The sequence below is a fragment of the Ascidia mentula genome, chromosome 5 (genome assembly GCF_947561715.1).
Source record: "Ascidia mentula chromosome 5, kaAscMent1.1, whole genome shotgun sequence".
NCBI classification, from domain to species: Eukaryota; Metazoa; Chordata; class Ascidiacea; order Phlebobranchia; family Ascidiidae; genus Ascidia; species Ascidia mentula.
The window spans coordinates 7,562,043-7,572,726 of NC_138570.1; the positions used below are offsets into that span (position 1 = coordinate 7,562,043).

Genomic DNA, 10,684 nt, shown 5'->3' on the forward strand with positions numbered 1-10,684 from the left:
CAGCCTCGATAGCGGAAAAGTATTTAACGTAGAGCCGAAGTAAATTTTGCGCATTCTGTACAGCACTGGACACAGACAGCACCGATATGAAGTTCTTAATGGTACTAGCTTGCGTTGCGTTTGCATGCGCCAAGCGATTCGACGGGTAGGCGTGCATTTGGTTAAAGGATATACACATTAAAGACTCATTATTAATTCATATTTTACAGGGATCAGGTTCTGACCCTTTTTCCAAAGACGCCTTCCCACCTCAGGCTTATCAAGGAATTTGGTTCTTTTGATGGGCTGGTAAGATATGGAATTAAAAAAATGCGTTAGAATAGGTTGCTCAAATCAGTCCGAAATAAGTTTCATTCAAATCACAATAAATCACGAAAAAACTCTGCTAAAATATATTACCACGATGATGTGCAATATGCTCTTTATGACGATCCTAACTTCCTAAACTTTCTGGATTTAGGCAGATTTTTGGTCCCCTGACTCACCAGATCTTATTCTCGTTGGCAAGAGTGCCGACATCCGTTTCCCGGCGTAAGTAAAACTATTATATTCAAAGTAATGATCGATCATGTTAGTACTGCAGTCGTAACAAGAGAAAACCTACACATGTATAAAGTCCGAATTGGAGATTAAATCTTACTTGGAGCGAGATTAGTTCCAACATTTTCTGTGTGTAGTTGTATAAAGCTTTAGTTGCGATATTATCTTGACCGCATGAGCGAACACAGTGGAATTAAAATAATGATTTATCCGCTTTTGTCTGTCACAGGTCATATTTGCGCGTGGTAAAACACAAGCTCGACAACGCCAAGATGGAATATGTTGTTAAGATTTCAAACCTCCAAGGGTTGATCGATGAGCAATTTGATGTCAAGAAACCTCGGCTTGACGGATACGACTACAACGTATATCACAACGCTGAAGAGGTTCGAACGTATAAAAGTTTACGTAAAATTTAGCCCTAAGAACAAAATATCTGAAGCAGACATTTACACATGTTAATCGCAGATCAACCAATGGTCGAAAGACATCGCAGCCCAATATTCGTCACTTGCCAAACATGAGATTTTGACCCATACTTTTGAGGGTCGCGAAATTCCCCAAATTACTTTGAGCACAAATACAAACAACCCGATTTTCGTGATTGATTGTGGTATCCACGCGAGGGAATGGATATCCCCAGCAGTCTGCCAATGTTTTGTGAACCGCGTAAGCCTTGCAAACTTTTATTGTCTTAAAATTAGCTTGAATCAAACACATTTTGTTTCTTGAAGATGCTCAGCAATTATGGAACAGACAGTGGAGTGACCAACATTTTAAACCAACTTACATTTGTTGTCTTTCCAACTCTTAACATGGACGGATATGCCTATTCGTGGTCCGACGTAAGATAAACCTAATTATATTTCTTCATTCCCCAACTGTTGCGTACGTGGTATAATTTCTAATGGGTTCATTTTATAGGATCGTATGTGGAGAAAGACGAGATCCAACTACGGGACTTTTTGCACTGGAGTTGATCCTAACAGAAACTTTGATGCCAATTGGTCTGGACCGGGATCATCGGCAAACTCTTGCTCTGAAACCTACTATGGCCCAGTTGTAGCATCCGAACCTTTGACTCAAGGACTGCAAAACTTTATTACAGGAAACAATAATATTAAGGTAAATAAATTACTTTAATATTGCGTATTTTCATGTTTTTAGTAATCGTATCTGTACATCATTTCAGGCCTATGTGACGTTCCACAGCTACGGACAGGTTTACATCTATCCATATTCATACGCTATCAAGGATGCTGCAAATGCGGATGAATTGGTAGTTTATCGAACATCTCGCGTTCATTAAGATACTGGTAATTTTTTTTTGTATCTAGGACGCATTGGCAATCGAATCCAAAGATGCTCTTGCTGGTGTATTTGGAACACAATTTACATACGGACCCGGTTACCAATCCATGTGTAAGTAAAGAATCCAAGTTGTCCATCGGCACCTTGCTTCTATTTAACACTTTTCCACAGACTTGGCCGCTGGTGGATCTGACGACTTTGCCCTCGACAATGGTTCAGGCATTTCTTACACTATTGAGTTGAGAGACACTGGACGATATGGCTTTATATTGCCAGAAAGATTTGTATGTTACCATTCAAATCTAGTATAAGGTTGCGACATTTCCCATCGGTTTATATTCGTTTTGTTTCAGATCCCGGATAGTTGCACTGAGATCTACCCGGCACTCGACGCCATTGCTAATCATGTCATTGACAATTGATTGCAACAGGGATGCTTTTCATCAAAATAAATAGATGACACAAAAGTGTGTATTTGTAATAGTTAACAGGACAGCGAGGTTGCTTTTGTAATGTAATGGATTGGATGAGTACAATAGCCAAACAACATCACGCACTCGTGCGAATTGATATCTGTTAAATCAAAGTCCACACAAGTTAAAATTTATTACTTCTTTTTTAATATTCTGTAACTGAGGTTTGATTTACCATGAAAAAATGAGTCAGGCGGTGTCTTAGATTTCTGTTTACTAACAGGGCTAACGTTGGGCAAACGGCTTTTATTGGCGTTGTATTCATTATTTTGAATGATACTGCCCATTTTTAAATTATGTGCTGTAGTATCCCACCACCACGTTGATTTGTTTGATTTGGGCACCGCGAAATGTAGTTGTGGTTATCGAGGGAAAGCATCGTCCAACTGAACGCATATTCTCGCTGCGCCGTCGGTCCAACAGGGGAGGAAGAGTAGCGCGGTTATATATGTCTTCCCGGCCTGTTGAACCCCTCGCAACATAGATTTGCAGGGATTTTGAAGTATCCCATATCTTGCAATCAGCATGTTTTATCTGGTTCAGCATGTGTTATCCTAAAGCAGTGGTTCCCAAAGTGGGCGCCAGCGCCCCCCTGGGAGCGTTTGCAATCGTATGGGGGGCGCTGGAGACCAAATTGGCGATTAGGGGAGCGCTTACTTTGTAACACTCAATTGGGTGGTACACGACGAAATTGTTTTACCTCCAAGTGGTACGCATTACGCTACCACAAAAAAGCTTGGGAATCACTGGCCCAAATGATTCAGTCCAATCTTTGTATAATTTATGTTACTTCAAAAAGGACTTTCTTGCATGCTGAACTAGAAGTTATTGATTCTGACGTCACAAGGAATTTTATGTATGTCACAATGTGTCATCACATCAAAATAATTGCTATTCGAAAATGAGGATTTTCGGTGGTATGGTTTCTTGTTTTTAACTAGAGTTTGGTATTAAAATATTAGAAATCAGACGAAATTGGTGTCATTTCACCAACCTCACCCATCGCATTAATTGACAAGCAACAAATGTATTCGTTATGCTTTTTGTCTGTTCTGTTGGGCGTTGTTAAATGACTAAGTTATTTTGGGGGGCGGTGCAGAAAAAAAGTTTGAGAAACACTGTCCTAAGGTATTGTTTGCCAGAAGAGCAGTATTCAGCAATAAAACATCCCGGGCAGCGTCAGTGACAATCTGTTTTGTGGTAAGTCGTAACTACGTCGTCATAATGTTACGCACTAGTATGCTGCACGTTTGTCGAGGTTTTGCTAGACCTGCCCTCTAATCATATTTTCAACAAAAATAGAGCAGAATCGACTTTTTCCGTATTATTTAGCCTAGTAATTATAACAGTGCGACATCTCTATACTGATAAGATGGGATTTGTTGTTTCTCGTCCTACTTTTAACAAGTCGTTATTTTATAGCGTGCGCCTGTTGGACAAGTGTTTCATGGGTTTATGGGCCAATTTGGAACTGGCGAGATGTCCTGGCGTGCAATAAAATCGGGTAACTAATTATAACTTTTAGCAGCGAACGCCCCAGCAGTCACTTTATATTCGTCAGGTAGCTGTGTTTAGTGCTCAGTGGTTTTCATCATGCTAATATGTGCTCCAATGTACATGACGCGGAGGTTTGTTTGCCTACCGTTTTGTCGACATGTGTTTGTCGATGAGTGTCAAGAGGAGAGACGTGTTTTACTGTCCTAATTCAGAACGTGTGTGACTCCCGTTACTGTTAGCGCAGCGTCTGTGGCCCCACACGAACTAGATACTGTGGGTGGTGAATATAAAAAAAAATCAGGGCTGTCGTCGTGTCAATGTGGAACTCGACTGACATACATCTAGTGATTACCATTGGTTCATTTAAACTCTGTAGTAGATAGTGTGCGATTTCGTGATAATGACATCAACTTAAATTTCACTGATTAAAGAAATGAAACTATATTCTGATTTACATCTTAAATTTCATAAGATAAGCAAAGTGGAGCCAATCATATGAACTGTGTAAGCTGCATATACAGATGACCACTGTTTCGACCTAAAAGCTCTCATCAGTGCAGCTGGTGTGACTTTCAGACGACTTTGCAGACCAAACGGCGAAGCTGCACTGATGAGACCTTTTAGGTCGAAACAGTGGCCATCTGTCTGCAGCTTACACAATCTTACATTTCGTTAGTAATAATTTTTTTCCTTTTTTCAATTTAAATTCTTTAAATTTTACTTTTATTGATCAGCATTTTTGCCTATTTGAAACTCTTTGTTTTGTTTCGATCTTGCGTCGGCCTATAGTAAGTATTACTGTTGTTTTTATGTATCACGTTTGTTGTTCATGTCCGTAAGTACTTACGTTTTAAAAAAAGTGATTTGATTAGTTACGCATTTCAATATTGGGCCACTTTAATCACATTGCTTTGCATGGGACGCAAGAAAATACAATGATATATACAGTGAGGAAGAATAATAAGTTGGGATTATGCTGCACCGTGAGTTAGTTATTCCTTTCTGCAACAGCCCACGTCATCGCACCGTGGAAAAAGTTCAAGCTGCTGCCTTTACTTTAAACTTGCGTGTTTTTTTCCACAGAGACGTTTCAATGTGACGCCTATTCACCTTAAACAAGACGTAGATAACTTTGTTTGCTTTTTAAATGGCATAGCGCTCGTTTACCTCCTGCGACAGCCGTGGCAGCGAAAAAGTATTTAACGATGAAATTGATTAAAATATAGTGCATTCTGTACATCACTTGACACAGACAGCACCGATATGAAGTTCTTCATAGTACTAGCTTGCGTTGCGTTTGCATGCGCCAAGCGATTCGACGGGTAAGCGTGCATTTGATTTAAAGGATTTTTACTATAAAGACTTGTTATTATCCAATACTTTTTGCAGGGATCAGGTTCTGACCCTTTTTCCAAAGACTCCTTCCCACCTCAGGCTTATCAAGGATTTTGGTTCTTTTGATGGTCTGGTAAGCAGTAGCTCATATAAGAGTACAAAATGCATTACAACATTATAAATTACAAGTGAGGTAATGTTACAAAAATTTAGGCATCTTAGGCAAGGAATAGTTAGAGGCATGTATTGGTCAGTGCGGATCAGCACCCAAAATTTGTATGCATGTAGAATAAAAAACTCTACAACAACCATAGGCACAAAATGGTCTTGATGTCGACACGAACTTTTCAAACTTTCTGGTTTTAGGCAGATTTTTGGTCTCCTGATTCACCAGATCTTATTCTCGTTGGCAAAAGCGCCGACATCCGTTTCCCGGCGTAAGTAAAACTATTACTCAAAGTACTGACTATAGCTTAGTACCGTAGCTATAACTAGATTAAAACCGTAGCATACCAAACGTCCGTTCGGGAGACAAAGGCTCACTTGACGCGATATTTGTTCCAACTTGTGTATTGTTTCGCTACAGATATTATTACGATATAGTGTCTTGTTCGTAGCGGCGAATAACTGGAGTTATTTGCTTTGAGATGATTTTAGTTTAAGTTAGTTGTAAATGTATATGTTAGAAACCCATCAAAGTTATTTGCAACGTTACTATTGTATATTCTGGGTTACACGATGCACATTTCTGGGTAGCGAAATAATTCCTAAACTTTTGCTTTTCTCAGGTCGTATTTGCGCGTGGTAAAACACAAGCTCGACAACGCCAAGATGGAATATGTTGTTAAGATTTCAAACCTGCAAAGGTTGATCGATGAGCAATTTGATGTCAAGAAACCTCGGCTTGGTGGATACGACTACGACGTATATCACAGCGCTGAAGAGGTTTGAACTATGTAGTACTTCCAGTATTAAAGCTTATTGTAATTTGACTTGGTATCGTCATAAATACAAAAAATACTAGACTTTGTGTTTAAAAGTCAGACTCTAACTCGTGTCATTTGCAACCACAGATCAACCAATGGTCGAAAGACATCGCAGCCCAATATTCGCAACTTGCCAAACACAACATTTTGACCCACACTTTTAAAGGCCTTGAAATTCCCCAACTTACTTTGAGCACAAATGCAAACAACCCGATTTTTGTGATTGATTGTGGTATCCACGCGAGGGAATGGATATCACCAGCAGTCTGCCAATGTTTTGTGAACCGCGTAAGCCTTGCAAACTTGTATCTTAAAATTAGCTTGAATTCAACAAATTTTGTTTCTTGAAGATGCTCAGCAATTATGGAACAGACAGTGGAGTGACCAACATTTTAAACCAACTTACATTTGTTGTCTTTCCAACTCTTAACATGGATGGATATGCCTATTCGTGGACCGACGTAAGATAAACCTAATTATATTTCTTCATTCCCCAACACCTGTTACGTGTTATAATTTCTAATGGGTTCATTTTATAGGATCGTATGTGGAGAAAGACGAGATCCAACTACGGGACTGCTTGCACTGGAGTTGATCCTAACAGAAACTTTGATGCCAATTGGGCTGGACCGGGAGCATCAGCAAGCCCTTGCTCTGAAACCTACTATGGCCCAAGTGTAGCATCCGAACCTTTGACTGTAGGACTGCAAAACTTCATTAAAGAAAACAATAACATTAAGGTAAAGAAATATCTTTAATATTGCGTATTTTCATGTTTTTAGTAATCGTATCTGTACATCATTTCAGGCCTATGTGACGTTCCACAGCTACGGACAGGTTTACATCTATCCATATTCATACGCTATCAAGCAAGCCACGAATGCGGAAGAATTGGTAGTTCATCGATTACTTGATGTTTTTCACAATCGTGGTAATTGCTTTTACGTTTAGGACGCATTGGCACTTGCATCGACAAATGCTATTACTTCCGTACATGGAAAGAGATTTACATACGGACCCGGTTACGATGCCATGTGTAAGTGGAAATTTTAAGTTGTCCAGCGACACTTCTCTTGTATTTAACTCTTTTTCTACAGACTTGGCTGCAGGCGGATCTGACGACTTTGCCATCGACAATGGTTCAGGCATTTCTTACACTATTGAGTTGAGAGACACTGGACGATATGGCTTTATATTGCCAGAGAATCAGGTATGCCGCTGTTCAAATCTAATTACATTAGCGACATTTCCCACTGGCTTACATTCGTTTTGTTTCAGATCGCGGATAGTTGCACTGAGATCTACCCGGCACTCGACACCATTGCTAATCATGTCATTAACAATTGATTGCAACAGGGATGCTTTTCATCACAATAAATAGATGAAACAAAAGCGTGTGTTTGTAATGCAATGGTAAACAAGACATCATGATTTGCGTGGGGAAGTGTATTATAAGATCGTAGGGCAATCTGCTCCTATTGCTATCACATTCTGTTTGTAAGAGATATTGCCCTATCTAGATTGATATTATGAGCCATATAGGTAGCAGCCAGCACGGATACCAAACGTGTTGTTTTATGTCTACTTTTTAAACCAAAGTTAAACATTTTTTGTCTTGAAACGTGTTTATTGGATATCAAAATGACCGCAGTGGAGACATGTTTGCACACATGCACTTACTTAATGTTCCAAAAAGGAGTAAACGTGACTAATTTCCTTCTTTCGGGACTGTCCGCTAAGAAAGCTGGTAACTATAGCGTCTCCTTATATTCTGGCAACGAATTATCTCTTGTGCGGGATTTCCGTCCTTTTGTTTACGTGCTGAGTTTCCCCGGTGTCCATGTTTACTGTCACGATAGTTCCCGACTTAAGAGGATCTTCAACACCCGGTGAACTGAAATAGTCCAATTTCTCAATTTGTGTCTGCACAAACTAACAAAGATATTGCATACCTCTTAACATGCTTGGTGGTGGTGGTTGACCTTAACCTCCTTCTTCGAATGTACTCGGCCACTCCTAATAGAATTAACAGTGACATAAATAAACTAACAACTAACATAGCATAATCACCTGCGCTTACCGATTACCACAAAGATAACCACAACTCCCCCGCAGATTGCTGATATTAGCGGCCCAAATACAAAACGGACTGTTTCAACGTTGTCTGTCTTGCCACGTCCTATTCCAGTAACATTTAACCGCGATTTGTAGCTTTCTGTGAACGTACAAACATTTTTTCAAGTATGCAATACTTTGCCCTTAGGGGTACAAGAAGAGCACATGAGCTAAGCTACTCAACAACCTGATATGATAGTGTTAAATTCAAAATTTATTTGTAATTGTGTCTTATTTGTATTTTTAGTTCACTCCATGCTTGAAATATTTTGTTGCTATTTGATATACATACCAGGGCACACTGTCGCGTTACAATAGTCAATAAACTGTGGTCCGTCTACGTAGCACCAAAGGCCTTTTGGATCGTGGCCTAAACACAAATGCAATATTCATACTTCGCTATCATAATTCTCACTAAAACCATGTAATTGCAACAAAAACGTACAACCATATCACCCCACGAACCTGGATTACGGCAATGATTGTGATGGTCAATTCCGTTCTCCCCAAGGGGAAATCCAACGTTCGAGTCGGTGGACCACGGGGCACACCGCAAACCTGCAATAGTACGGCTTAAGTAGCCTCTGTACTCAAATCCGTCGTCAAAGTAGCACATATGGTGTTCTGCAACATATTAGAAATCAATGAGAGCTGCAGACATGGTGTATACACGGTTCGTCTGTGTTGATTGGTACCTAGTTTGGTACCCAACATATCGACGATTGACCGAAAGGTACCACAAAGTGGAAATCTGTGTGCCTGCTAGTCTACCAGCTAGCACAGTACCACATCAACAGCTGCACTGATGAGACCTGTCTGCAGCTCTCATTGATTATTATGGCTCTTTTACGCATATAATATTAGAAATCAAATTGTGGAAAAGGCGTAACTTAAGCATTTCTTAGCATACTCACTCCATTTAGAACAGTCGTCCCCGGTCCACATGTAAGTACAAAGGCACAAGCGGTAGCGGTCATCCCACGTTCCGTTATTCTGACACTTTTGTGCTGCTAGTGGACCAACCACGAACAGCATGACTGAAATGGGCTGCAGCATGATAGCGCTTTCGAAATGTTTCACCACTCTTGCTTACAAGAAAAATGATTTGTGTGCTTTGTATACGTTGATGAGCTTACATAACCTAATTGCAGGTACACAATGCATAGATGAAGTTGTTCCTTCCTGTAGGCTTACAAAGCAAAGCACAATCACTCATGTGAAGGCAGTGGGCGCGATGAAAACACTCGAAGGAAGCAATTTTTGCCTGGGGGCACACGCGCGTGACGTCAAGGATTGTGGGCGGAATGGTTTGGGCGCCACCAGGAGCAAATTTCTCGCAAAGAGATTACCACTGACGGCGTCTGTGAAACGTCACCGCCTGGTCGTAAAAACAAAACAGCACCGGAACCGACATTCGCATTTGTTGCATGCTATTATTCATTCCATTGAGTAATGTATATTTGTGTGACTACTTTAATGCTATGCACTGGTTTGGTTTCAAGATGGAAATGTGGCTGAATTTATGCATTTTAGCCCTGCAAACTGGACTCACTGTTGGGACGACCGAGGTTAGGTTAAAAATTGCCGATGTGCTATAAAATATAATACACTAATTGTTTTTATTTATTAGCACGTCTACAGCACACTTGGCATTGATTGTGATCCGAATAACACTACAGTCAGGTATAAGAGGGTATACATGAAGTAATAAAGTTTAGAACATCCTCGCCTTCCTACATCCGCAGGCTGAACAAAACTAACGTGACAAGGGATTTCCAAGTGGACAAGCTGTTGGACGTCACACTTTGGTCAGAGAAGGAGAAATGTAAAATGCAGACAAGTGGAGACGAATTTAAACTGACTCTCAATGAACGGTTCGGACAATGTGCAAATGTATCGGTGAGCAACCTGCAAAGCATCTTGTCATATGTGTCTGTTGTAAATTCCATTGACGTAGAAAGGCAATCGCTACACAAACGCCACCTACTTGGCAGTTGCAAGAGGACTAAACAAAACTCAACCAAAAATAATCCACGTTCTTCACTTTGTGAGAAGTTGCTCTTATAAGACGAAGGGTGTCACGTCGTCAACCCAATACATTTTAACATTAAAGTAAGGATAAACTAAATGTTTTTCCCTTATAATGCTTGTGTTAAACAATTTGATCTTGCAGACCTTTGGAAGTTAACGTTTCTGTCACGCGAATACCTGAAGTCAGTTTATCTTGGTGCAATGATTGCAATTGCACAGAACAGCGGACGAATCATTCGCTGTATATCGGGAAAGCAAATTATTGTAGACTAAATATAGTTCAACCGCCACATGTGACATTATTCATACAGGTGAGATCCTTCTCCAATGACGTTGTTTAGCATTTTTTGGCTAGATTAAATCGGTTTTGATCATTGACTCAGACTGCCTTTTGTT

At 40.1% G+C, this 10,684-nt stretch overlaps 3 protein-coding genes across 4 annotated transcripts; 2 read left to right on the plus strand and 1 right to left on the minus strand.

Moving 5' to 3' along the window:
• Window positions 1-86: 86 nt before the first annotated feature.
• On the plus strand, window positions 87-2,273 carry LOC145902808 (carboxypeptidase B-like). The gene is made up of 11 exons (XM_082990907.1): window positions 87-145; window positions 210-288; window positions 461-531; window positions 770-926; window positions 1,009-1,209; window positions 1,275-1,385; window positions 1,465-1,665; window positions 1,733-1,819; window positions 1,878-1,962; window positions 2,023-2,135; window positions 2,205-2,273. The coding sequence occupies exons 1-11, from the start codon at window positions 87-89 to the stop codon at window positions 2,271-2,273; spliced, it is 1,233 nt and encodes a 410-aa protein (XP_082847033.1).
• Window positions 2,274-5,064: 2,791 nt separating this feature from the next.
• Window positions 5,065-7,489, plus strand: LOC145902355 (carboxypeptidase B-like). The gene is made up of 11 exons (XM_082990290.1): window positions 5,065-5,143; window positions 5,211-5,289; window positions 5,523-5,593; window positions 5,945-6,101; window positions 6,230-6,430; window positions 6,493-6,603; window positions 6,682-6,882; window positions 6,950-7,036; window positions 7,094-7,178; window positions 7,240-7,352; window positions 7,421-7,489. The coding sequence occupies exons 1-11, from the start codon at window positions 5,085-5,087 to the stop codon at window positions 7,487-7,489; spliced, it is 1,233 nt and encodes a 410-aa protein (XP_082846416.1). The 5' UTR covers window positions 5,065-5,084.
• Window positions 7,490-7,760: 271 nt separating this feature from the next.
• Window positions 7,761-9,450, minus strand: LOC145903563 (phosphoinositide-3-kinase-interacting protein 1-like). 2 transcript variants are annotated; one of them, XM_082991654.1, is made up of 6 exons: window positions 9,172-9,450; window positions 8,723-8,881; window positions 8,550-8,627; window positions 8,223-8,357; window positions 8,095-8,158; window positions 7,761-8,036 (listed from the first exon to the last, which is right to left on the minus strand). In XM_082991654.1, the coding sequence occupies exons 1-6, from the start codon at window positions 9,311-9,313 to the stop codon at window positions 7,925-7,927; spliced, it is 690 nt and encodes a 229-aa protein (XP_082847780.1). In that variant the 5' UTR covers window positions 9,314-9,450; the 3' UTR covers window positions 7,761-7,924. The 2 variants fall into 2 exon arrangements, with proteins under 2 accessions (XP_082847780.1, XP_082847781.1); XM_082991655.1 differs by having other exon boundaries at window positions 8,213-8,357.
• Window positions 9,451-10,684: the final 1,234 nt, after the last annotated feature.

Bases quoted from the DNA above. Each gene is read 5' to 3' on its own strand.
- LOC145902808 (XM_082990907.1), top strand. From the start codon at position 87: ATGAAGTTCTTAATGGTACTAGCTTGCGTTGCGTTTGCATGCGCCAAG. The intron at 1,666-1,732 runs GTAAATAAATTA...ACATCATTTCAG, and splicing joins CAGGAAACAATAATATTAAG to GCCTATGTGACGTTCCACAG. The intron at 1,963-2,022 runs GTAAGTAAAGAA...ACTTTTCCACAG, and splicing joins ACCCGGTTACCAATCCATGT to ACTTGGCCGCTGGTGGATCT.
- LOC145903563 (XM_082991654.1), bottom strand. From the start codon at position 9,313: ATGCTGCAGCCCATTTCAGTCATGCTGTTCGTGGTTGGTCCACTAGCA. The intron at 8,159-8,222 runs GTAAGCGCAGGT...TAATTCTATTAG, and splicing joins GGTTATCTTTGTGGTAATCG to GAGTGGCCGAGTACATTCGA. The intron at 8,037-8,094 runs GTATGCAATATC...GGACTATTTCAG, and splicing joins ACCACCAAGCATGTTAAGAG to TTCACCGGGTGTTGAAGATC.
- LOC145902355 (XM_082990290.1), top strand. From the start codon at position 5,085: ATGAAGTTCTTCATAGTACTAGCTTGCGTTGCGTTTGCATGCGCCAAG. The intron at 5,594-5,944 runs GTAAGTAAAACT...TGCTTTTCTCAG, and splicing joins GCCGACATCCGTTTCCCGGC to GTCGTATTTGCGCGTGGTAA. The intron at 6,102-6,229 runs GTTTGAACTATG...TTGCAACCACAG, and splicing joins TATATCACAGCGCTGAAGAG to ATCAACCAATGGTCGAAAGA.